At 37.7% G+C, this 25,190-nt stretch overlaps 3 protein-coding genes and 1 pseudogene across 4 annotated transcripts; 2 read left to right on the top strand and 2 right to left on the bottom strand.

The window, feature by feature from the left end:
• Positions 1–749: 749 nt before the first annotated feature.
• Positions 750–10,878, bottom strand: LOC101294101 (annotated as a pseudogene). Its single transcript, XR_185132.1, has 9 exons — positions 10,825–10,878; positions 10,142–10,510; positions 9,434–9,485; positions 9,163–9,352; positions 4,661–4,783; positions 3,929–4,016; positions 1,794–2,744; positions 1,575–1,702; positions 750–1,475 (listed from the first exon to the last, which is right to left on the bottom strand). The product of XR_185132.1 is annotated as a probable sucrose-phosphate synthase 2-like (transcript).
• Positions 10,879–11,131: 253 nt separating this feature from the next.
• Positions 11,132–14,872, top strand: LOC101293811 (pentatricopeptide repeat-containing protein At5g15280-like). The gene has a single exon (XM_004306084.1). The coding sequence runs from the start codon at positions 11,132–11,134 to the stop codon at positions 14,870–14,872; it is 3,741 nt and encodes a 1,246-aa protein (XP_004306132.1).
• A 1,663-nt stretch (positions 14,873–16,535) lies between these two features.
• On the top strand, positions 16,536–17,731 carry LOC101311982 (CASP-like protein 1-like). Its single transcript, XM_004304239.1, has 3 exons — positions 16,536–16,759; positions 16,850–16,973; positions 17,345–17,731. Exons 1-3 carry the CDS (start codon positions 16,536–16,538, stop codon positions 17,558–17,560), a joined length of 564 nt encoding a protein of 187 aa, XP_004304287.1. The 3' UTR covers positions 17,561–17,731.
• Positions 17,732–17,976: 245 nt separating this feature from the next.
• On the bottom strand, positions 17,977–19,599 carry LOC101293513 (pentatricopeptide repeat-containing protein At5g15300-like). Its single transcript, XM_004306083.1, has one exon. The coding sequence runs from the start codon at positions 19,597–19,599 to the stop codon at positions 17,977–17,979; it is 1,623 nt and encodes a 540-aa protein (XP_004306131.1).
• Positions 19,600–25,190: the final 5,591 nt, after the last annotated feature.

Genomic DNA, 25,190 nt, shown 5'->3' with positions numbered 1-25,190 from the left:
ATGTAAAGAACTAGAGGACGATTAAGCTCAGTTAGATGTTTATGGTTCCAAAGTCAGGGAATACATGCGCTAGCTTGAGGAGTATTTGACGTTGCAGTTGCACATGATTATTTACATCCAAGTTCTAAGAACTAGTACAACAAGTTCTTGAAATCATTGTATACCACTACTTCTGGCCTCTTCCCTTCCAGTGTTCCTCTTTGATTACATTTAACAAGTTTTCAAATGCACTGTTCTTTTAGTTTCTGATCTATAGGGTATTTACTTGCTGCATTTTTTTCTTGATGGATGGCTTTATTGTTTTGTCATAATTTGTAATTTTTTTAACAGGCTCTATTCTGTGCTCAATGGAAGAACAAGTAGTCCAACTGATACGCACTAGGTGTGCAAACTGCGTTTGCTATCTGCTGCTGCTGGAACAGACTTCTGTTACACTTCTCAGTTGTGCCCTCTCATGGTGTTTCTCATGGGGATGCTTGAACTATAATGAATGGAGCACATAAGCTTTGCAGTCAGGTACTGTTGGCTTGTTTGGGAACAACCAAAGTATGATTAGTAGCGTACTGCAAGCCTCATGGTGCTTCCATATTTATAAGATTTCTTTTGGTGGTATGATCTTGTTGTGAATTATGGTAGAGATGTAGAGGAATTTTAACTGAAAGATCGAAAGCTTGTGAGCTTTGGGTGTAATTGGCGTTTTTCCGTTTTGGGTGTAAGCAGATGATGAATGTACAAGCGTGATGATTAGCTTTTGTTCTATTTTACAGTCAATTCTCTGCTAAGAAGTAAGAATGCAAATGAATTGGAGAAATTCTTAACAAGTAAAAAGGATATTGTCACTTGTAAATTCTATTTTACATTCATCATCTGCTTATCATTTAGCAGTTTTCTGTTTAATCAAATAGGGGCCAACCTGACTGATCAGGTACAATACCTTCACATAATTATGGCTGGTGGACAGTATAGAACATTCGAGTATGTATACATCCATATATAAATATCTTTTGCATGCTCTCCTACATATTATCTCACCAACCAGATTACTTGCGACTTGTGACGACCAGTTGGCTAGCTGCATTCTTAGTAGTTAGTACTAGGCCGTGTTTAGATGGGTTTCATTGACACTCCGCCTTTTGTTTTGTTTCTTCTCAAAGTACATAACTCAGATTCTAGTGACATCGTAATCACATTCCAGCAGCAGATTTGCTGACTTCTTCAAAGCAGTCGCAATCTCATCAGCTGTTGGAGCTTGCCCATTTACAATGGCGACCAATGGGCTCTGAGGAGGAACAATGTCGTCTCTCAAATAGCTTCCTGATGTTCTTAGCAGCTCTTCAGAACCCTTTCCCACCGCCCCTTTCATGATTATGGTCTTGTGAGTCCCTGCAATCATTTCTTCATAATTGGTGTCCCCACTTTCTCCAAGGAACACGTACACGTTTGCGACATTCAATCTCCAGCATACAAAAAGATACCTATTAACAATCAGGCAAAACATGGTATACAATCAAATGGCATTGCTATATGTAAAGAAAAATGGAACACTATCCCCAAGTTGAAAACAGAAACAGTACCTGAGAGCCTGTGCTCGAGAAGCAAGGAGCGGAACAATTTGCATTCGTGTTGAGCTCCTGCAGTACATTGGATGGCAGCGTAGTCCGCGCCTCCTGAGTTTCTGCCTTAAATCATCAACTTTCCTTGCCTGCAAAAACAAAACATTTAGAAACTTGCTCCAAAAGTAAAACCAAGCCCTCTCTAAATTGCCCACACTCAAACTAACAAGTTTTCTTTACCTTACTAGGATCCTTGATTAAGTATGAAATGCAATGGGAATTGCTTGATTTCAAATCTTCTTCAATTTGGTTGGAAGATCCCGAATTTCATTCACCATCAGGGGCATTTAAGAGCTTCCAAATGGTTTTCTTTAATCCTTCACAGCCCCATCAGTAGTCAATGTGTGACGAATAATCTGGATCTGGAAAAAGCCTTCCATCTTCTTCTGTATAAGTACCAGGGTAGTAAACCTCGCTTCCACTGCTACAAACCAAAGCATCAAACTCATTTGCCTGAATCTTCCCTGATGCCAAAAACTCTACCGTCTCCAAAGCCGGCATAGCCGTCAGCAGAGCAAACCCTGTAAATCTTGCGCTTTGAGAATCTAGTCTTACAGCCTTAAATATTTCTTGCACAACTTGAATAATTTTCTTATCAGGCGCTCCAGATTGGTCATAGCAATCAAGTGCTATGACAATCAATTTTCTTCTATGTCTTAACAAAAGATACTTGCTGGATACATTATCCGGCAGCTTATTTCCGTCTTCATGGTCGTCTGGACCAGAATCCGACTTCTTCATCTTGCTTAGGACACACTTCACTTGATCTTGCACCTCATGGTCACCAGAAGTTGTAGTCACATCTAGAGATTCATTCAGTGAGGATTTGTCCCCATCAACTGAGAGCCTAAGAGACATATCTTGCATGTCCCTGAGAGAGTCATTGAAGGACTCCTCAGCAGCCATTTCATCCTCCGGAGTGTCAGTCTGCCACTGTGGATATCTCATGCAGCAGGCTGCTACGCTAGTCAAGTAGGTTCGGCAGTGTTCAGGCCATGAGAAAAGGTGTATGTTTTTCCATCCATTCTTTCTACAGTCAACCCATAAATTCTTTTCCGATAACAACTTCAGCAATGCGTTAGAAATTGATTGCTGATCATGAGGGTCGACAAGCAAACCATTATTAAGTGCCTGAAATTCACAACATGGCATAAGAAAAGTAACCTGTAAAATTTAAATGAAATTACTATCTTATTTCTCTTAGCTTCCATGAATTAAACAGCTAGAGTGCAGAAAACAGATCGAAAAGTAGGAACCATAACAACTACTATCAAAATTTGAATTTTCTCTCACTATGTTGCCTTCTTCCTTGTATATTAATGAGGTGTAGGACCGATTCACTTCATAACAACTAACAAATAGAAGGTATGTTAAACGTTTGATCCTTGGTTAGATAAACGTAAGATTCTTTGACAATCTAAGCATGATGCAACGTGAAGTAACGTTGTATGATATATATAGGGAATTAAAATTTACAGTCCTAATTTTACAATCCACCCTCCCATTTTTTTTTTTTTGGTAATTTAAATCTTGTCTTTAGTGACATGTGATTTGTTTTTTTGTGAAAACTTTACCTAAAAAGAAAAGATGATAGTGTGGATTGTAAAATAAGGAGTGTAAATTTCACCTCTCTGTATATAACAACGTATAATAATGTTACACATCGAGTTTAGATTCTGCAGGTCGAAACTAAAGCATACAAGCAGATTGTTGAAACTAAGGCCCAATTTGAGTATTATAGATATATATATATATATATATGCATCAAGGTACGTGCCCGCGCGCTGCTGCGGGTTGTAATAACGGTTATTAACTACCTTTAATGCTTTTGTTTGAATGATTGATACCAACCATCAAAATAGATAGCACTCAAGCAAGATACTATCATAAAGCAAGAATCAAAATAGCTAGAATTTATGCAACATACTTACATAAGAAAAGATAAAAGATATGAAGTATTAGAAATTTAATGTAGACATAAAACATGGATATTTGTTATAATGTAACAGATAACTTGAACTTCAATGTTCAACATGCCTGAAGTTGCATCATTTTTTTTTTTAAGGCAAGTTGCTTCATTTACAACTGATAATTTTTTTTTTTTCCAATTGAATCTAGTTATCCACTCAAGAACCCAACACAAAATCGAATTTATACATTTAATCTGATACCTCCAAAATACAACACACTTTGTAACACTTCAACACATTTTCAAAAAGAACAGAAACAAACTAAACTGACCTTTTGCTCTCTGATACATCGTTCCTTTCAAACTTAGATAGAAAGGGACAGGGAGTCATCTATTCTGTCAGTACTCTTGCTTTTACTGCCTTCTCAGCCAACTGGTTTCCTTCGAGTTCAGGGACGGGCAAAAGATTGCTATGAGGCAGTGGAAGACCATGTCTGATCCAAAAGTATCACCATTAAATATATGCTCACAGCTAATCCGCTTCATCATGAAAAAAATTAGTGGCATGTCATTATCAATTCAAAGGCTTACTCCACCTCAAAGTTTCAAGAGATATCAACGTTCTCTAAAGAACGTTCATGTTAAATAAATAGCCTCAAATCCAAAGAAAGTTTGACACATGACTAAATACAATTAAATAGGTAAACAAACTTGTTTTCGTACTTGTATTAGAATATGCTCAAATACTCGGTTCTTTCCATACGTTTGAATACACATTAGATGCTGCAAAAAATGCCTCTATCCATTAGTACTGCAATCAAAACAACACTTCAAAATTCAATTACACACACGAAAAAGCTCCAAACTGAAACCAGTTGCAGTAGCATTGATCTCTAAACTCACATTTGGCATTGTACCGGTGTGAGTATTTCTTCTATTGAGGTATATCCATTTATGTTGACTTCTTGGCAAACATTTGCATTGTTTGTCGTTTAAACTCATACGATACACTAATAAAGAACATTTGTCATTATTTTTGTACCATCTTGCTCGACATAGAACAAACTCACTATCAAAACTCCAAAACAAACCCCCAAAGCAAAAACAAAACTAAAAAAGATTAGATAAAAATCTTTACCTTTCCTTCAGGGATATAATCTTAACATCATATCCAGAGAAGACATTATCACTAAAAGGCAACCAAACTGACACAGAAACTTTCATCCAATTTCCAGGAACAAATGAGGAAACCCAAAACAACCTGCATAAAAGAAAAGGAGCACTCAAATTAATATCCAATTAGCAAAAACAATGTATAGTAAACAGTTTCAAACCAAGTAAGTTTAGTAAATAGGATAATATGCAGAAGTTTTGACACAGGACTAAATAGGCAAACACGCTTGTGTTCATACTTGTGCTATAATCTTTTCTCGCTTCTTTCCATACTTGTGAATACACATTAGATACTGCAGCCAATGCTACAATTCATCAGTGCAAGATCTGCATCAAAGAAAATGAGCACCCATCAGGAATAATAATAATGCATGGATCCCCTTATTTCTGAATCTCTCCCTTTTCCCTCTACTATGTTTCCTTTGCACAATCAATCGAAAAAAGAGGATTGAGTGCCTGAATTGAATACTACAGTTTTATACTGAAATTATAATGAAATCAAAATATAAAACTCAGTACTACAGTTTTATACAATAACAGTGATCAATTTTCCTTTTTCTCATTATGAATTAACCTTTTGAAGATCAGTTTTCACTCATTTTCTCACTATAAATATATCCCTGACTACCCACTTCCTTCACACTCTGCAAGTACCATCAGCAATTGCAGAAGAAAATTCACAATAATTACATATTTTCTGAATCACACATCAACGCGATAGTAGTCAATGATCTACTGAGACTCATAACATGATCAATCAAATATGCTTACCCGTAAGACCTTTTTTTACTTAAACCATGGCGCAATTTCTGCTCTTGTGACCATGGATGCTCTGCAGTCACAATAGGCAAGGGAAATTTCATTAAAAAAAAATGATGAAGCATTTATCCATGTACTTCATAGGCAGGCATAGAACACAAAACTTCATGTCAGATTGATTTTCATATACAAAGGGGTTTCTCCAGTTTTAAAAAAGCCTCACAACTCATTGCATTCAAGTAACTCTATCTGAACTATACTAAGCATCAATGCTAAATACAGTCATTTGTCTTTGCTGCCCTTTTAGTCTTGCACATTTCAGATTTTGCTTTTGCCCATTGACAAACCTCAGTAACTCTCAATTATCTCAATAAGTGACTAAACCACACAAGACCAAAATACTAATACACTGGCAGCTTTCAATATAAACCAAACCATTGACATGCAAGTAAAATATAGATAAGTAAATACCTAACACAGTTTTTGGTCGACACCCTTTGACTCCTTATCACTGATTCCTTAAACACTAATTTGATTTCTCCTTCAATTATTTTTAATATTGTAGTATGAAATATATATACAGAGCAGCTCAATTAGGAATGCTAAACTTAGCTTTTTGGAGATCCAAGCTTTTATGGGATATCTTTCAAGTTTGGTGGCTGATCAAGCTTTAGTTATAGTTATCATTGCAATGAGTAATGAGTTGTGACTCTATGAGTTGTGAGATAGAGTTACTTGAATGCAAGTAATGATGATCACAACTTCATGTCAGACTCTATCTGATCATCATTACTTGCAATGAGTTATCATACCCAAGTGACTCTATCTGATCATCATTGCATTCAAGTAACTCTATCTGAGCTATTATACAGGGGAATAGAGAGAGAAGCTTACTTTAGATGATATTCCGCTTTGAGATTCATGATCACCCATTTGGAGATTGATTCTGAGCTTCTACTAAATCTGGATCTGAATTTTTGGGGGCCTAAATCAAACCGTCCGGAGTTCATGAGATGATCAGAACTCTAAAGATAGATCTTGAATCTTCCATGCAACTAAGAAAAACAAATGGGAATGAAAAAACAATATCCAGAACGACGATCTCCGGCCTTCACTTTCAGAACGCCAAAATCCAAACGCAACCCATGAACCTATCAGTTCCGAAATACTCAGATTAGTTGTCCTGAGCAATGGTTGAAGGGTTGAATAGTGTTTAGGATCGTTAACCGCCGACTTCATTAACAAGGAAGGAGATTAAGAATTTAATCGAGGAGAATTGAGAGGTGGGAGAGAGAGAGTATGAATGATAATCAATGGGCAGATTACCAGGTATAAGTTTAGGTTGTAGAAAGAAGATGTGGGGGGAGAAAAAGAAGGTGGGAGACTGAGAGAAGAGAGAGGTGGTGGGGGAGAGGACACGATGATCAATGTTAGATGTGGCAGTGTGGGTGAGTGTATTATTTGGGTGTAGCGAGTAGATGAAGCATGGTCAATTAGGCCGCAATTTTTTATTTTTTATTTTTCTTGGTATGACCATTAAAGGGCATCATTTTTAGTGCTCATCTTAGGACTCTAATCTCAGGTCCGACTCCGTGGGTCTGGAGACCGTCTCGCGTCGATTTAGGGTTTTAGAAATTAGATTGAAGATCTTGTATGTACTGCGAATTCGGTTTGTTTTAGTTTTTTTTATTTTCTTTGGTGGACCGACCAACCTCTTAGGCCCATAACACCAATTGTGTGGGTCCCACCTAAAAGATACTGGAAGAAAAAAAATGCTGCTACAGATAAAATTAGATCGATATTTTAACGTTGTGTTTGGATAAATTAATTATAATTTTTTAGAATTTTAAAATTATAAAAATTACAATTTTATGAAAATAAATTTTATTAATCGAGAATTTTATTGTTTGGATTTCATGATGTATAGTTTTACAATGATAAGAATTTATATTTGGATTAACCTCAATTAAAGAAATTAACAAATGACATTTATTGTGTGAGAAATTGAAGTCGGGAATTCATTGTTTGGATTTCATGATGTATAGTTTTAAAATGACAAGAATTTGTATTTGGACTAACCTCAATAAAGAAATTGACAAATGACACTTATTGTGTGAGAAATTGAAGTCGGGAATTCAAGCTCCCAAATTCCACGATTATTTTCTCGTGGGAATTGCTAATTTCACCGGATAAGACTCCAAATAGAGGAAACAATCATAAAAAATTGAAAATTTCTTATTTTTGATTAAATTCCTAGAAATTCACCCGCATCTAAACACACTTACAGAGAAATAGAGAATTGGCATAAAAACGTTTTGATATTCTTAAATAGAATTATCACTGAATTAATATAGATCTCCAACAAACAAACACCATTATTCCACCTCAGAATTTGTTCATTGATTCATGTATAAGGGAAAGCAAAGATTACAAATATTAACTAAGAAAAGCCAGCTGAAAGTGGAGCCAGCTCGGAAGCGATTGATGAGATGGAGCTAAAAGGATATGAAACCTTCCTTGACAATCAAGCCAAACATGAGAACGAGGAGGCCGACTGTGATGCACTGAGTTGAAGACACCACAGTCTGAGAATAAGCAGACAAGGTTATCGTTGCACCCGCCAATCCGATCATAAGAGCACTCACGTTCTGATTCATTTTCGATCCGCCGGTCTAGCTAGTACTGCTGTCCTTGTTGCTTCAGATACGACTGAGATGGGAACTTGAAGCTTACAGATGAGGCCATGAGGGTACATTTTGATTGATGAGGAAAAGAGAGATCAGCTTGAGTTTCTTATCTGCGTTTGGAGAGGTTATGCTAATCAGAGGTCAACTCTATACTAGGCCTTGCATCACATGAGAATATGCCTCTTGGGTGTTCATAAAGAACACCACCAGAATTAGTCAAACCCTTTAGGAGGATCCTCCTCAATTTCAAATTCTTGAATCTTAAGATGCAATAATGCATATATTAATCCTTGTATAAACGAAAGATTCTTGACAATCTAAGCATGATGCAATGTCAAGTAATATTGTATATATCATTGGCTATATATATATTGCAAAGTGATTTATTTCGACACAATTAAAATACTAATTGAGCATTCTGTCTAAGTACTCAACATAAAGCATACAATAAGCTTGTTGAGTGTTTCATATCATTTGATATGGGTTCTCGAATGTTAGGGAAGTCTCATCGCCTCTACAACTATCTGGACAGGCCACGAATAACATTGTTGAAAGATTGGTGTGCATATATGTGAGTTGTGACTGTGTGTTATTAATCAAGGATAATGAAACAGCTGGAAATCAAAGCCAAATACAGTATTTCTGAATAAGAAACAGAACCATAAAAGTTCACAAAGAAATCGAGGGAATTCGTCTGAAAGAGGTTGGCATCCGTATTTCCCTGAACTACAACATTAATTAACTACCATAAGAGTAGGAAAGTTATACACAGGCAGCAGATCGATTAATAATCTGAGCTCAACCCGCGTTACCTTGTTTCATTCCACATAACATGAAAGTTTCAGCATTAAGATCATGAGAATTTCTTATTTCCTAGTTCCTACTTGAAACAGATTCTACAAACTACAACCATTAGAGGATGATGACTTGAGCCTCAGTTTTTACTTCTTTCAGCCTTTCTTGGACCGCTGCCTTGCCTCTTTTTTGCCAACATAAAAGGTAATAGACCTCGTCCGCATACTCCAGATCGCTTGTGTGCCCCTCTATTAACCCCGGATGCTCATTCTCGTTCCCATACTGATAACCACAGGTGAGATCGTACCACCTTCCATCACCGTCGTAGACGGATCCAAGTGGATCAATCACCATTAACTCGAGCTTTGTTGCAAGTTTAAGAATGCAAATGCCAAACTCTATCTCTAACGGAACCCCTGCATTTTTATTTTTCTCAACCAATTGTGTGAGAATGTAGAAAGATTCTTCATATCTCCGTGATAGTCTGCTGCATGTACCGTCATTAGAAGTTCTTCCAGGAGTGGTGCAGCCCTCAGAATATGAAGAACACTTCCAAGTTCAAAATCAACCGTACACAGATCCAACTTCAGTAGCTTTAAATTCTTGAATGTTAGAGAATTTTGGGGTATCTGTGGGACTTCACCACTGATCACCAGATGAAGAGTGCTGAGCTCAGGACAAGAGGTGAGTTTGGTTAGCACATTATGTAATGGCCATTGACGCAATTCCTGGAAAAAAAAGCTTACTAGCTTTGGAGTTCTCTTAAAAGAAATCTGCGTATGATATCCAGTAAATTCCATGGAGGAGACATTTACTGCATCGATCTCTAATCTTTCTAATTGGTAACACGATAACACTTTCAGATCATGCAGGTGAAGCGATGGACCAATAATCAGATTTGAGCCCACACCACATCTGTTCAAGGTGAGGCTTTCGAGAAGCGGACAAGCAGAGAACAGATGTGCCATAAAATCTGGATCGACTTCAACATAATGCAGACAAAGAGTTGTTAGCTGAACGAATCTGTCAAAACCAGTAGGAGGTTTTAGAACACATCGATACAACGTCAAATGCTTTAGGGTTGATACGTTCAAATCTGCAAGGATCCAGTGAGGAAAAACATATATATCTTTATCAGCCCGTAAGTAATGTCTAAATAATCGAAGATCCAGCTTTTGAGCTCCCTTTGTGATTGCAAAGCGTACCCATTTGTCAAGAGCTTGAGTATCTTCTCGATCCAAAAAGAATGCCACTTTGAATGAGTCTAGCTTGTTGCAAGACAAGAGCTCCAAAACTTTATTCACACGTTGTATATAGCACTGCCTCTCAAATTGAGGAGTCATGGATGCAAAAGTATAGTATCTCTCATGTCTTGCAACGACTGGAGCATACACGGATCCAAAAATATTTGCAATGTCTAAAACAAGATCAGAAGGCCTTGCCGTCCAAAGATTTCTCCACCGGCGGCATACAATGCTAGTCTCCGCTGCATCTTTGATAGTTAACAATGAAAGTATATATGACAGAATGCAATCCGGCAGCTCATTTATCCAATCTTTACTCTCGCCCACAGCCTTAAAAATTTAACAAAAACATAGTAAATATCACTCTCGATTAGATAATGACATCACCAATATAGATACATACACAAGAAAAATTGACAAATACCAGAATGGTGGATCGAACAACTAAAACTATACAACTAAATATTGGCATGTATAGTTTACTGTGTAAAATGAAGTTAATTGGAAAATGGGTATAGCAATATTATGAATTTGGGTTTCCTTTGTTAGCAGAAATACAGACAATCTCAAGACACAACCAAAATCCCCATTAGAGATAAGTGTGTGTTGAGCTATTATACAGGGGAATAGAGTGAGAAGCTTACTTTAGATGATATTCCGCTTTGAGATTGATGATCATCCATGGACCATGGCTTCATCTGGATATAGACGAAGACAAAAACAACAAACGAAAATCAGATCACAGAATAAGAGCATAGAGAGTTAAACGTTTAATTGAGGAAGTAGGAGAAGAGAGGAAAGCTCACCTTCGTAAATTGCGCGAAGTGTGTGACTATTGAGTGAGGGTTGTTGTAAGGTTCTTTGGGCCTGGGTCAGGTTTGCTTATTGGGCGGGTTAAGGCCCAAGCTGAGCATATATATATGCAATGAAGCTAAACTCTTGCTTGCATAGATGAGAGGAAGCATTACTACCATTGCTCTATACAATGTGCTGCTTCCAGTTTTGTCTACCTCTTCACTCCACAAGCCTCACATCAAACAGGTTGGTTCTCTCTACTCTCTGTTCTCATCATCATCATCTTCAACAACCCAAGTAGATTCATCTCCTAATTGTTTCAAAGGTATAGCCCAATCTGTCATTTTGAGATGTCCCCAATATTTTGACAAGAGTAAAGTCCAAAACTTTGCCAATGCTTCTCTAAAAGACCTTCTTTTGGAGATTTCAGGTTTAGTGCCTCAACTGACTCGTAGGCTTAGGCGGGTTTCGGAGCCGAAACCCGAAGATGTGCTTGAATTATTGCTGGGTTTTGAATTGCAGTGTGGGAAAGTTGGATTTGATGCTAGAAAGGTTGAGTCTTTGTGGGGAGTTTTCAAGTGGGTTAGTGAGAAAGTTGAGGGTTTTAAGCATAAACCTCGGTCATGTGAGGTCATGGCCTCAATGCTTGTCAGAGTGGGATTGATTAGAGAAGTTGATGTCTTGCTTTCCACAATGGAGAGTCAAGGAGTTTTGTTGGGTAGTGGAGAAATTTACAGTGATTTGATTGAAGGGTATGTTGGTGTTGGTGAGTTAGATAGGGCTATTGCGGTGTATGATCGAATTAGGGGGCGTGTAGTGCCATCATTGCAGTGTTGTGGTGTGCTACTTGACGAATTGGTGGGAATGAGGAAGACCCAATTGGCGTTTCGAGTTTGTAGTGATATGGTGGAGATGGGTTTTGATTTGATAGATGTGAAGAAGGCCACATTTGAGGGTGTCATTAAGCTGCTTTGCAGGGATGGGAAGATTCAGGAGGCAAGAGATTTTGTCAAGGAGGCTATGGCTTTCGAAATCAAGCCTAGCAACTTGGTTTTAAATGAAGTTGCATATGGTTATTGTGAGAAGAAGGACTTTGATGATTTGATGAGCTTTTATGCTGAGATAAAGTGTGCCCCAGAAGTTGTGGCTGGGAATAGGGTTATGCATTCTCTTTGTAGCCATTTTGGAACAAGAAGAGCAGAACCATATTTGCAAGAGTTGGAACTTTTAGGCTTCAATCCTGATGAGGTAACCTTTGGGATCATGATTGGATGGAGCTGTCGTGAACAGAAACTAAAAAGTGCTTTTCTTTACCTATCAGAGATGTTGAGAAGACACTTAAACCCCCATGTATGCACCTATAATGCTCTTATCAGTGGGGTCTTTATGGAGGGTATGTGGAAGCATGCTGGGGAAGTCTTTGCTGAGATGGTAGATAGGGGGACTACACCTGATTTGTCGACTTTCAGGATTCTTTTAGCAGGCTATTGTAAAGCTAGACAATTTGATGAAGCCAAAAGGATAGTTTTTGATATGGCAAGCCATGGACTGATTCAACTCTCTTCAGATGAGGATCCACTAACCAAAGCATTTATGGTTCTGGGTTTCAAGCCATTAGCTGTGACACTGAAGAGAGATAATGATGTGGGATTTGCTAAAACGGAGTTTTATGATAATCTTGGGAATGGACTTTATTTGGATACAGACCTGGATGAGTACGAGAAAAGAATGACCAGGATCCTAGAAGATTGCATGGTACCCGATTATTACTCTCTTATGAAGAAAGAATGCACTCGGGGAAATTTGAAGGGTGCATTGGTTTTGGCAGATGAAATGATCCGGTGGGGACAAGATTTGTCATTGTCTATGATCTCCGACTTACTGAAAGGGCTTTCTGCATCCCATTTACATACCAAGGAAATCACCAGCATTGTAGATAAAAAGCTTCACTTGGTAAATCAGCTAGACCAAGAAACTCTGAACTTTCTTGCCCAAGCATACGGCAAGAAAGGATTGACATATAATACAAGGATAGTAGTGAATGGAATGATAGAAAGGCATCTGAAAATCAACAACGAGACTTACACTGCTTTAGTAAAAGGTTTTTGTAAAAAAGGAAACTTGAGGGAGCTGAATGCTTGCTGGAATCTTGCTCAAATTGACGGATGGTTACCAAGGCCGGAAGATTGTAAGGCCTTGATTGAATGTCTTTTCCTTCATAAAATGCTAAGAGAAGCAGTGCAGCTTCTTGAAAGCATTCTGATATCCTACCCAGACTTAAGGTCAGATATGTGTCATATGATCCTAGACAAGCTGTTTGTTACAGGTTGTACGGGAATTGCAAGCACATTGTTAGAAGATCTTGAACAGCGTGGCAACATCTTGGATCAGATGGCTTATAACAGTCTTATTAGAGGATTGTGCAAGGAGAAGAATTTTCGTGTAGCCTTTACAGTGCTGGACAGTATGCTGGCTAAAAATTTTGCTCCATGTTTGGATGTTACTGTGCAGTTAATTCCTCGGTTGTGCAAGGCTGATAGATTTGGAAAAGTGGTGCACTTGAAAGAGATTGGTCTAAGAGAGAAATCATCGTTTTCACTTTCTCTAGATCATGCATTAATAGAAGGCTGTTGTATTTCAGGGAAAGTTACAGAAGCAATCACTCTACTACAGAGTATGCTGTTAAAGGGGATACATCCTGATGCTAAAATTTATAATTTTCTGGTTCAGGGTCATTGCAAGGTTAACGACTTAAAGAAAGTTTGGGAGTTACTTTGTGTTATGACAAGAAAAAGTTCCAACATTTCACTCTCAACTTACCGCAATATGGTGGGTTTGATGTCTCTGGAAGGTAGAGTTTTTCATGCATGGAACTTGACTGAACTTATGATTGGACAAAATGATCCTCATGAGCTCAGCATCTACAATATTCTGATATTCTATATTTTCCCAACAGGGAATACTTTGCTTGTGAAGAAAGTTGTAGAGCGGTTGCAAGATAAGAAATTGCTACTTGATGAAGTAACTTACAACTTTCTTGTACATGGGTTTTGTCGATGTAAAGATGTGTTGAGTGCCGAGGACCATCTGTACACTATGATCTCTAAGGATTTCAGACCAAGCAACCGCAACTTGAGAAAAGTTATAATCGGCCTATGTGATATGGGGGAGATTGAGAAAGCCTCAGAATTGAGTCGACAGATGGAATTGAGAGGCTGGATTCATGATTCAATTATTCAAAACGCAATAGTTGAAGGCCTTCTTTCTCACGGTAGGGTTCAAGAAGCTGAAAATTTTCTGGACAGGATGGTAGAAAAATGTTTAATTCCAGAAAATGTCAACTATGATAATATAATCAAACTATTTTGCTCGTATGGAGGACCGGTTAGGGCAGTTAGCCTTCTGGATATAATGCTGAAGAAAGGGAATGTTCCAGATTCTACCAGTTATGATTCCCTCATTAGTTCTTTCTGTGCACTTTATAATCTGGAGCAAGCTATGGATTTTCATGCCGAGATGCTGGATAGAAATCTTAAGCCAAGCATAGGCACTTGGGACATTCTGGTCCATAACCTTTGCCAATATGGAAAAACAGCAGTGGCAGAAAGGCTTTTGAAGTCAATGGTTTGTGCAGGTGAAACAGTGACCATGAAGATATACTTGTCTGTAATTAATAGGTATCGCTCAGAGAACAATCTTGGAAAGGTCTCGGAGCTCATGCAAGCAATGCAACAGAGTGGTTATGAGCCAGACTTTGAGTCACATTGGTCTCTCATAAGGAATTTAAGACTTTCTAGTGACAAGGACAATGCAAACAGCAGCAAGGGTTTCCTGTCAAAGCTTCTGTCTGCAAGTGGATTTTCTAGGCAAAAGTATTCCAAGGCCAAACAAGGGTAACATGGATTTGTGGTTCATTCATTCTTTTATATGGTCCAACAAACTTCTGTAAAGGGTGTTGATGCCAAAAAGACAGGGCCACCCATCGGGATGCCCAGATGGATCAAATGGTGGAAGGATCTGAGCATCTTCAGGTAAAGAAAGAGCGAGCATTCTGCTGTGTGTTAATGTTTGGGGTAAAATCTCTTACAAGAACTGGAATTCAGTGGTACATAAACTAATACTCTGCTCAGTTGCATTGTTAAACAACTCGAGGCAGTGGTCATGGATCCATATGGAAAGCTGTATTACTGTGGTGGCGCAGGCGGACCAATATTGGATGTTGTTATTATGTGAAGGGGATCAGGGGAATGAGAAAAATTTCCTGCATGAGATAGTGGACGTTGTGGATTTGGAGTTTTTGCAGTGGAAACAAAGAGCCAATGTAGTTGTCCGAGAGAGGCTGAAGGAAAGTAACAACTAATGACTGATGCCTAACTGCCCAGGTGATAATCCTAGTATCCTATAATGGTTCTACTGTTGTACTTGTAGAGCATATGCCTACGCGCCTATAGGTTATTGTAGCATGTATCTATGTCCTTTTAGGTAGTATGTATGTATCGGATGATATATCTATATCTGTTCCAGATACAACATTGGTACATCTTTGGTACGTGTTGACTGTTGTACAATAAATTAGCCGTAGCCTGTAATGGTTGTTGTTTCTAGCATATGCAATTTTCAGGTAAGGTGCGCAATCATCTGCATCGATGTGTATGACATGCTATGTGATTCAATTAGAGTTTTGGCTTAATTCATTCTAATTTTTCATGGTGACGATGTAACTTATAATTTTATTTTCCTCCTGTTCTTTTGGTTATATCAGTAGCTGTGTTCACGAATTGTATGCAGTATATAAAGAGTTTAAACATTGTAAGCCGTAATTTGAAAAATCTTGCTATTTTTAACTCATAGATATGTGATCATATATACACGAGCATAGTGCAAAAGCTGCGAAGGTGGAGTAGAGAGATAATCAATTCTGAATCTGGTTTAGTTTCCAGCATTAGGCATAGCTTTTGCCACAAAAAGGATAACATAAACCTTAAAGGCACACCAACTCTAACAAAATCCACACTGTTATTAACAGAGAACCAACATTCAAGATCCAATCACCATTTGTCCAACTGCCCCAATTATTTTCCACATTTCACAAGCTCCCTCCAACATGATAAGGTCCCTCTTTTGATCTGCTTCATCAGAGATAAGCATATGTATTTGTTTCCAATTTAGTCGTTTATTCACTATCCCAAATTTGGGTCCTAGAGTTTGGTGGAGTTGGAACTTGGAAGAGGTGGTGATCTCATTATTGGACTAAAAATATATGAACAACAAAGCAAGTACGATTAGGTAGTATTTTTAACTCTCTGAATCATGTGATAGGTCCTCGCTGGAAGAAACTTTCCTATTTTCTAAGGGTTTTTAACAGTAAGGTCCTGAATCATGATGCAAAAGCAGGCTTTGTGGGTTTTTTAAGTCAATGAAGCTATTACAACACCCTATTGGTTCATTAAGACAATGCATGTATAAATACCACTAGGACTATGCTCTTCCATGCACAGCTCAAACGTTCAAAAACACAGAAAATACAAGAGTGTGTTTAAGAACCAACTCCAGAGAGAAAATGAAGGGAGCAGCAGCTATGGAGATTGGTGAGTCCAAAATCGGTTCAGCCCCAAGAAGCGGGGTGAACAGAGGCGCAGCGATACTCGACTTCATTCTAAGGATAATAGCGTTTCTTGGTACCTTAGCGAGTGCTATAGCTATGGGAACAACCAGGGAAAGACTTCCATTCTTCACACAGTTCCTTCAGTTCAGGGCTGAGTATGACGATCTTCCAACATTTACGTATGTCTTACCAACCTTGGAGTTTGAATTATGCTTTTCATATTGATATGTTTGGTTAACATTGCTTAACTCTGCTTCTTATGATGACAGGTTCTTTGTGGTTGCCAATTCCATCGTATGTGTCTATCTGATGTTTTCCCTAGCTCTTTCCATCTTTCACATCCTAAGAAGCCATGCAAAGAACAGTAGAATTATCTTGATCTTCTTCGACACGGTAATAATAAATATGATCTTGTGTAGTTCAATCGATATAACTTGATCTGGATTCATCATATATATGTGTGAAACAAATTTGGGAAGACAGTTCATGCCATATTACTCTTAAAATGCATCTCACTCTACCCAATTTTGGACAAATATATTGAAGTTAGAAACGAAAGATGAAACATTTTTCAAGGTGTCCTAACTGCTTATCAAGCTGCCCTATTGTATTTTAGCATACAACTTTGATATAATACTTTGAAACATTCTAGCTTTCTACTTTCAGCATCGATTATTATTCTTCTTAGATACCAAAAACAGCAGAACTGTGCCTTGCTCTTAAAGTTATCTAACCGAAATGGATTTGAACATACCGTTATGCAGGGAATGCTGGCTCTTCTGACATCAGGTGCCTCGGCCGCCACAGCTATTGTGTACTTAGCACACAAGGGGAATGCCAAAGCCAACTGGTTCGCAATCTGTCAACAATTCAATTCCTTCTGCGAACGAATCTCTGGCTCTTTGATCGGATCTTTCGTGGCAATTGTTATTTTCATTCTCTTGATCTTGATGTCAGCTGCAGCCCTTTCTCGGCGTTGAGTGTATGCACACATGTGTGCGTACCAATGTGCTCAGTTTGTCAATTAGTGTGTATTTCCAAGTGACAGTTTGAATGACTGTGACTCGTGTGCCATTTAAAATGTTTGTTTCTCAATTTCATATGAAATGTTTAATGTAATCCGATTTTTCTCCTTGATCAATTATTGTATCTCAATCTGATTCTCAATTTGAGTTCATTCTGGTGAAATGCAAACACAGTAGATGTTATTAGTGCGCGCTTATATGCTTCATGATACTGAACTCAATGATTGTACATTGTACAACAACTTATAGGGAGAAAAGGCTACAATTACACTGCTATATACGTTGAAATTCTCTAATAATTTTCGATGTACAACACTCAGAAGACTCATAGTTATGAGATTAAAGAATAGACACCAATCTGAGACTTAACATCATCTGTTTAACTTAGATTTGGAATCCAACAAAAAATGCTTGAGAGCATGACCATCTGCTTCAACCATGCTAAAGCCAGCCTCTTTCTTGACCCCACTGTCGTCCATTAGCTTTCTCACCTCCTCAGCCCCATGCCACTCACCTCGTGAAGCATATATATTTGATAGTAGTACAAAATCTCCACTTTCATCTCCTCTTATTTCAAGTAGCCGCTCGTTTGCACGCCTGCCCAACTCAACATTTCCATGAACCTTACAAGCCCCAAGAAGAGTCCTCCAAACAATGGCATTGGGTTGCATCTCCATGTTTTCAATGCAGTCAAATGCTTCATCGAGTAGCCCTGCACGCCCTAAGAGATCCACCATACACCCATAATGTTTTATGTTTGGCTCAATTTTGTACTTATTCCTCATGAGACTAAAATATCCACGCCCATCTTCAACCTTCCCAGCATGACTGCAAGCTACCAAGACTCCAACAAATGTGATCCCATCAGGCCTAACTTTCAACCTCCGCATCTCTTCAAACAGATTGACTGACTCTTCAGCATGGCCATGGAATGCCAACCCTCCGATCACTGAATTCCATGAAGACACATCCTTCTCCCTCATTCCCCAAAACACTTCAAGTGCCCTTTCAATGCTGCCACACTTGGAATACATATCTATAAGTGCATTTCCATGTATGATGCTTATCTCTCCCGAACCCAGCTCTAGCAGAGAAGAATGTAGTCTTTTCCCAATTTCTAACTCTCCAACATCTGCGCAAGCAGACAACAAACTCAACATTGTCACTTCATCAGGCTTCTCTCCCAAACTTGTCATCTCCTCAAACATCTGCAATGCCTGCTCAACACACCCACAGCGCACATACCCCGCGATCATTGCATTCCAAGTCACCACATCTCTTCTTGGAACCTCATCAAACAACTTCCTCGCACTCTCCATCTCCCCTTGCTTCGTGTACCCAGTAATCATCACATTCCAGGAAACCAAATCCTTAACAGGCATCTCATCAAAAAGCCGCCTCGCGGCATCCAGCTTCCCTCTTCTAGCATATCCCGCTGTCAATGCCGACCACGCCACAACATCCCTCCTGGCCGAGCCATCAAAAAGCGCGGTCGCAACCCTCAAATCCCCACATTTAGCATGAAAATCAATAAGGGTATTCCTCACAGAGGCATTTGACTCAAACCCAAACCTCACAACCTTGCCATGAATCCCCATTCCCATTCTAACCCAACAAAGCTTATTGCAGGCCTTGAGAACAAAGGGGAAAGTGAAATCATCGGGCCTCAAACCCCGTTTCTCCATCCGGGTATATAACACCACCGCATTGAGTGGTCTCAAGCTCTGAGCTGAGCCTCTGATCATAGTGTTCCACATGAACGTGTTTGGTTCAGTAATTTGATCAAACACCTTGTGGGCATAACCAATGGTGCCTGAAATCGACATTGCGCTTGCGAAAATGAGTTCTCCGAGAGCGGAAGGGTTTGAATTGAAGCCATGGATGACCATGGAAGCATGGACTTGCTTGAGAGCTTTCAGGTTGGTGCATTTTTGAAAAAGGGTTGACCGTTGTTGACGGTTGGCGCTCCTGTCGTTTGGTCTCTTTCTGATCATAACAGGTTGTCTCTTTCACTCCACTTGGATTATTTGTACATAACTACACAATACATTGGGCTTTAGCCCAAGTTTTCTTTTGTTTTAGGCACCATGTTTGTGGAGAAAATGAAATTATCGTCACAAAATTATGACTCTTCTAACGGAACAATATTTACTTTATAATTGTATCATCGACGTGTCACGATAGAGAAAGAGATTTTGAAAACGATAGTGTGGTTGAAAAAACTCAATGACTTGGATCAAACTGCTTATAGGTGTTATTACTTAACGAAACATAAACTCGTACGTTGTATCACGGTGATGAAATATATGTAATCTATTATGATTATTACAATAAGTTGTATTATACATCAAACGTGTTAATGTTATGACTTATGAGGCTCTTATATTAAAGCTTCAAACAAACTGAATGAGATTAAGAAGGAATTGGAGACCAAAAGAATGGGAAAGAGAAAGAATGAGAGTGAGAATGAGTCATTAATATTACATGTTTACTTGTTGAATGAATAATAAGGAATCAAAATAGAAATAAAATTGATTACGAAATTACCCTCTTAATATAAATGTATATGGTTTTTGTACTTGATAGTTTGTGTTTTTATGAAATTATGAGGTCAATTTTGGAAAGGGTTGATTCAACCATGAATGATATCTAATACACAATTCCTTGTTTTAATTGTGAGACCCACATATTCTGATTCCCTTTAATGCTAGTAAACACATTTTTAGAGAAGAATGGAAATGACTCCTTATGATTTCATTTCTTTCTTTTTTTTGTTAGTAAACGCACCCTCAGCGGCAAGGCTATAACTCTAAATCTTCAACGTGGAATATTAACAATTATAAACTGATCCCGATCCCTCCATCTTCTACCTCTCGACCAGTCTCTCACCACCATACAATTAAGACTTATAAAATACTTCTGTATATTAAATCCACAATACTCTAGCTACCAAGTCTCACATCACGTCAATATACCTCACTTATTTCGAGCATTTCTTAACCTGCTGTATGTAATATGCACTTTGTTCTTAAGAAATCAAACTGATGTAGTTGCAGATCAATGATTCAATGCAATATATATATAGTAGTAAGCAGTACAACTACCCACATCAGAAAAAAATTTCAACACCATGCCCACTATTGTCTAACATGACAATCTGTCAAACAGTCTTAATCTTCTGGATTCTCAATAAGAAAAATAGGAATTGCTAGAACCCATGGCTGTCATAAAATCAAGATCAAGTGCTGCCTTGAAACCCAGATCCTATCGTATCAACCATATAACAACTTCTATGTCATTAAAATAAACAAATTTTGAGAATCAAATACATATACTGGTCATATATGATCAGTTCATTTTAAAAGTATATAACTCAAACTCTTAGACCAAGTTAGGTCATCGTATCTCACAGAATAAAAAGATTGTATTTAATTAGTTAAATAGAAGTCACACACGACGAGTCACTTGGATATACATGTATATGTTATACTTCAAATTATACCTCTCTAAATCCATATGTTCCCATTCACTTGAACAATATATCAATGACATATATAAGAATTAGGCGATATTAGCTCATCAGAGACAGACAATAACATCTATATATTTAGAGCATTTCCAACAGCTTCTCCATAATTTCTCTATTACAGGAAAGCAAAAGTCAATGCTCCAAGCAATTTTTCTTCTACAACTCCAACAGATTCTCTATTTTGGAGATTTCAAGATGATTTCCCAAATCCTTCTATAAAATTTGGAGAATGCTGCAGATTTGAGGAATTTGGGTTTCTCTTTCATCACATTCCCCATTTTGGAAAAAGTTTTAAGGAATCTGTTGGAACAAAACACCTAAAATCTTCTCTAAATTGGAGAATTTTAAGAATTTAGGGAAGCTGTTGGAGATGCTCTTAGAATAAATGCCACAGTAATTTTCTTCCTCTTAAAATAAGTTGGTATGGTTTCTTCTCCTAGTTCTACCTATTTCTGCCATTATATTCGTCCATGATAAAAGTTCATCAAGCTACGTCCTTAATGGAAGTGACAAATGATAAGATAAACAACAAAATCAAAGATGCATTATGTGGTGTGGGTTTTGTTCACGTTTTTATTTTCATGGTTCTTATGTGCTAATCAGTTTGTTAATCGACTCGGAAGATATTATTTTCTTTTTAATCTTTCCTTTTGATCCGCACCACTCAAAAGAAACTTTAGAATTTCATATGCCAACTTTGTTTCCAGTTTTGATTAAGCAGAGCAAAAGCATTCTATGGACTTTCCCCGATTTGTTAGTGAATTGTTTGAACTTGGTCTCTAATTGAACAGATATTTTGAAACCATGTTCCCAGAACGCTTCCAACACTGAATAGTTTATCTCAAATCGTCTGAATTTAAGTACAACAGCAGAGCTTAAGCATTGCTACAGCTACCTAATATTGGACCGACTTTCTAATCAAGATAAGATTAGTCATGAATCATGATCAACAACTAATTAATCTAAAGGATGTAACATTGAATCTCATTATATATTATATACTTGCCTGGTACTTTTGATCTCATACCCAATGTTTCGAGTTTGAATTCTAGCTCAACCTCTGATATAAAAACCGGTACCACACTTTTGATTGCTCAAATTAAACACATTCATTTCATGTCACAATAGTCAAATACATTAACTCTGACTTCCATTTTTTCTTTGGATAGTATCAATAACTACATAAATGAATCAATTTTGACTTGCTTTCTCAAGATCATATCAAACAATTTCAAGTTGATGATTTGCCATTTTCTATAGTATAGCCATGAATGGTACTAATGTATTGTTGCACTATTACCACATCTTATCATCACTCATAAGCTATATACTTGTCGTACGTATAGCTACGCGAGAGGCCATTAAAAAAAAGGTCTCGTTCGCGTGTATATTGTGATAATTAAATTTGCGTACAAGACTCGGTAAGTACTTAAAACAAGTAATATCACACGAAACATGACATTTGTGATATTCAGTATACATTTGAATAATGTCGCGTCATGCTTATTCGTACGGAAACCTTTTCTTATACAAAATCATTTACCCATATAATTTTCAATTAAGAAACAAACAACTTGATGAACATAAGCCTATAAGATATAGGCTTAGGCTTGTGGGTAGCCTAGCTACTCTCTAATTTTCTTGTTCTACTAATTAATCTAATGAAAAAGTATCAAATCAAAAATTCATTTTTGTCAAAATTTTCTGCGAGCCCTATTCCTTCAAGTGTGTTGTCTCAAACTTGGTCTATTGTCGGAACACAAGAAGCAAAACCCAAGCTGCCAACTCAGCCCTTGATTTCGCGGTCAACGTAAATTTTAAACTAAGTTCGGCACAAAGCTTGTCCTCTCAGCCAATCAGAACTCGCCACCGTGATTTCCCCGTCGGCAATGGCGGCACTGGCCATTCCCTTTTCTCGGACTCCACCGGAGGATAATGTTATTATATTAAGGAATTGACCGCATCAGCAAATAGGAGCCGTTGGATCATGAAGAGGTTGCCAAGATGGCTGGAAACCCTAAAAATGGATTAAGTTTGCAGAAGCACGCATCCAACTGCATTATTCTAATATTTCCTGAAAAGGAAAGGGTTAGATATTATCGACCTTGATTAACAAATAAAGAGGTTAATCATAAACAAAGCGAAATTCTTACTGATTTATTTTGTTTAAGACGGTTTTACATGGTCGAAAAAACTTGAAATTCACATATAGTAAAATCTATTGCATAGTTCTAATATGAGAAACATAAATTGATACTGTAGCATATATAGTCCATCAAGTCAGATAAGAAAAAAAAAACATATTATAACTTTATAAATTAATCTCTTCTCTTGTAGGTTTATCATTATTTCCAACTTAAAAATAATACAAACCTTGGCCTTTAACCTAACGAACAAAAGAAATTAATAAGTATGTTAAATGGGTGACTTGTTAGTGAGCCGTGGTTTGGTTAGTTAAGGTGTTTAACTAACAAATTTAAAATCACGGGTTCAAACCTCATAGACATATGTAAGGTGTGTAAGTTATTAATAAAACGTTTTTTATTTTTTAAAAAAATGTTAAATGGGTGATTTGCATATATATTAGTATGGCAATCAAACTTTTGCTAGGGAAAAAAAAGGCATCCCTAGCTAGCTCGTGGATCATTACTAGTAATGTATGCGTATAGGTTTCTAATCTCTCTTTTTCTTAGAATGTAGGTACTCTATGCATTTAGCTGAATTTAGAGTACATTCTCACCATTTAAACCAACAAGTACTACCACAATATGAAACAAATGCCACACATCTTGTGTGGGCAATAGAGGTATTGCAATTTCCTATAAGTGTGGCAAATGAGGGTATTAGTGAAGAATGAAAAAAAAATTGCCACATATATGGGATTCTATGGGATTGCAACACCCTTATTACCCACATAAGATGTGTGGCCTTTGCTCCATATTGTGGTAGTGAAGATAGCTCTAAGTTATGAATTGTAGCACGTATGTTGAATGGGAGATATAGTTATAACTACGTGCCCACATCCCACAAAGCAAGAGTACGTACACACTAAATGCATAGACAAAATTGACAAGGACTAAATGCATTATCTAATACCTTGGGGCACACTAATGCATTATTAGTAGTAATGTAGCTCTTCACTCTCTAATGCTTGTTATATATTTGCCAATGAATTAGTTTTGTTCTAGTTCAACTCAATAATAATTTGCATGACCTTAGCTAGGATTTGTATCACTACCAATGATAAAACGAGGAAATATTCCTACTCATTGGTGAGAACGCGTCTATACATGAAACCCCATTCATGTTCAATAGGTGAACCCATGCTCATTAAGTAATATTAATCATGAACTACAGTTACACGTACGTTAGGCGGGGTCATTAGGGTCCATTTTCTTAAATAGAATTAATCGCTTTAGGACCAATCGATCACTCGTGTTGTAGGCAAAAGCTAAATCTTCGATGGGTGCCAATGAGGGAAAAAAAAATCACAATTACTAAAACTAGCTTGGAAAGTTCAGCGGGAGATTTTGATGCATAACTGACTTATCCAAAACGACTACGCTGAATGCATGTATATATAGAACTTTGGTGTGCTGCTATTGCGTTTTGGTTCGCATGAGCTAACCATAGCTACGAGTCTGTTTGGCTAATTCCAATTGCTGCGCAGCAAAGCTAGTTGTTCATGAATCACACATGTATTTAGACCATGATCGACTACCGGAAACAAAACCCGAAAGAGTGTAATACTTTGGGACACATGCATCATCACCCTGTAGTTGTGATGATGATCTATACCTGTAAGATGTATATATTACCAGAAGGGAGAAAGAGCTAGGTTCACACCTCGCATGCATATGAAGAAGAAGTAGTGAACAGAAAGACAATGTCGTCACACATAGCATGGTCTGGTTTGTCAACTAGTCTAACAAACCAAGCGGTCCTTCGCATAATAATAAGATGGAAGCTAAAGCCTTTTCTTTTCTTTGAAATGGAAGTTGCTACGATTTGTGTTAGAAATGATATATGAAAGTATGATACAGCTAACAGCTAATC

This window comes from Fragaria vesca, linkage group LG6, assembly GCF_000184155.1.
Source record: "Fragaria vesca subsp. vesca linkage group LG6, FraVesHawaii_1.0, whole genome shotgun sequence".
NCBI lineage: Eukaryota > Viridiplantae > Streptophyta > Magnoliopsida > Rosales > Rosaceae > Fragaria > Fragaria vesca.
Note: the sequence above shows the minus strand (reverse complement) of the source record. Positions and strands in the feature narration are given on the sequence as shown.

Bases quoted from the DNA above. Each gene is read 5' to 3' on its own strand.
- LOC101311982 (XM_004304239.1), top strand. From the start codon at position 16,536: ATGAAGGGAGCAGCAGCTATGGAGATTGGTGAGTCCAAAATCGGTTCA. The intron at 16,760-16,849 runs GTATGTCTTACC...TTATGATGACAG, and splicing joins GACGATCTTCCAACATTTAC to GTTCTTTGTGGTTGCCAATT. The intron at 16,974-17,344 runs GTAATAATAAAT...ACCGTTATGCAG, and splicing joins TCTTGATCTTCTTCGACACG to GGAATGCTGGCTCTTCTGAC.
- LOC101293811 (XM_004306084.1), top strand. From the start codon at position 11,132: ATGAGAGGAAGCATTACTACCATTGCTCTATACAATGTGCTGCTTCCA.
- LOC101293513 (XM_004306083.1), bottom strand. From the start codon at position 19,599: ATGATCAGAAAGAGACCAAACGACAGGAGCGCCAACCGTCAACAACGG.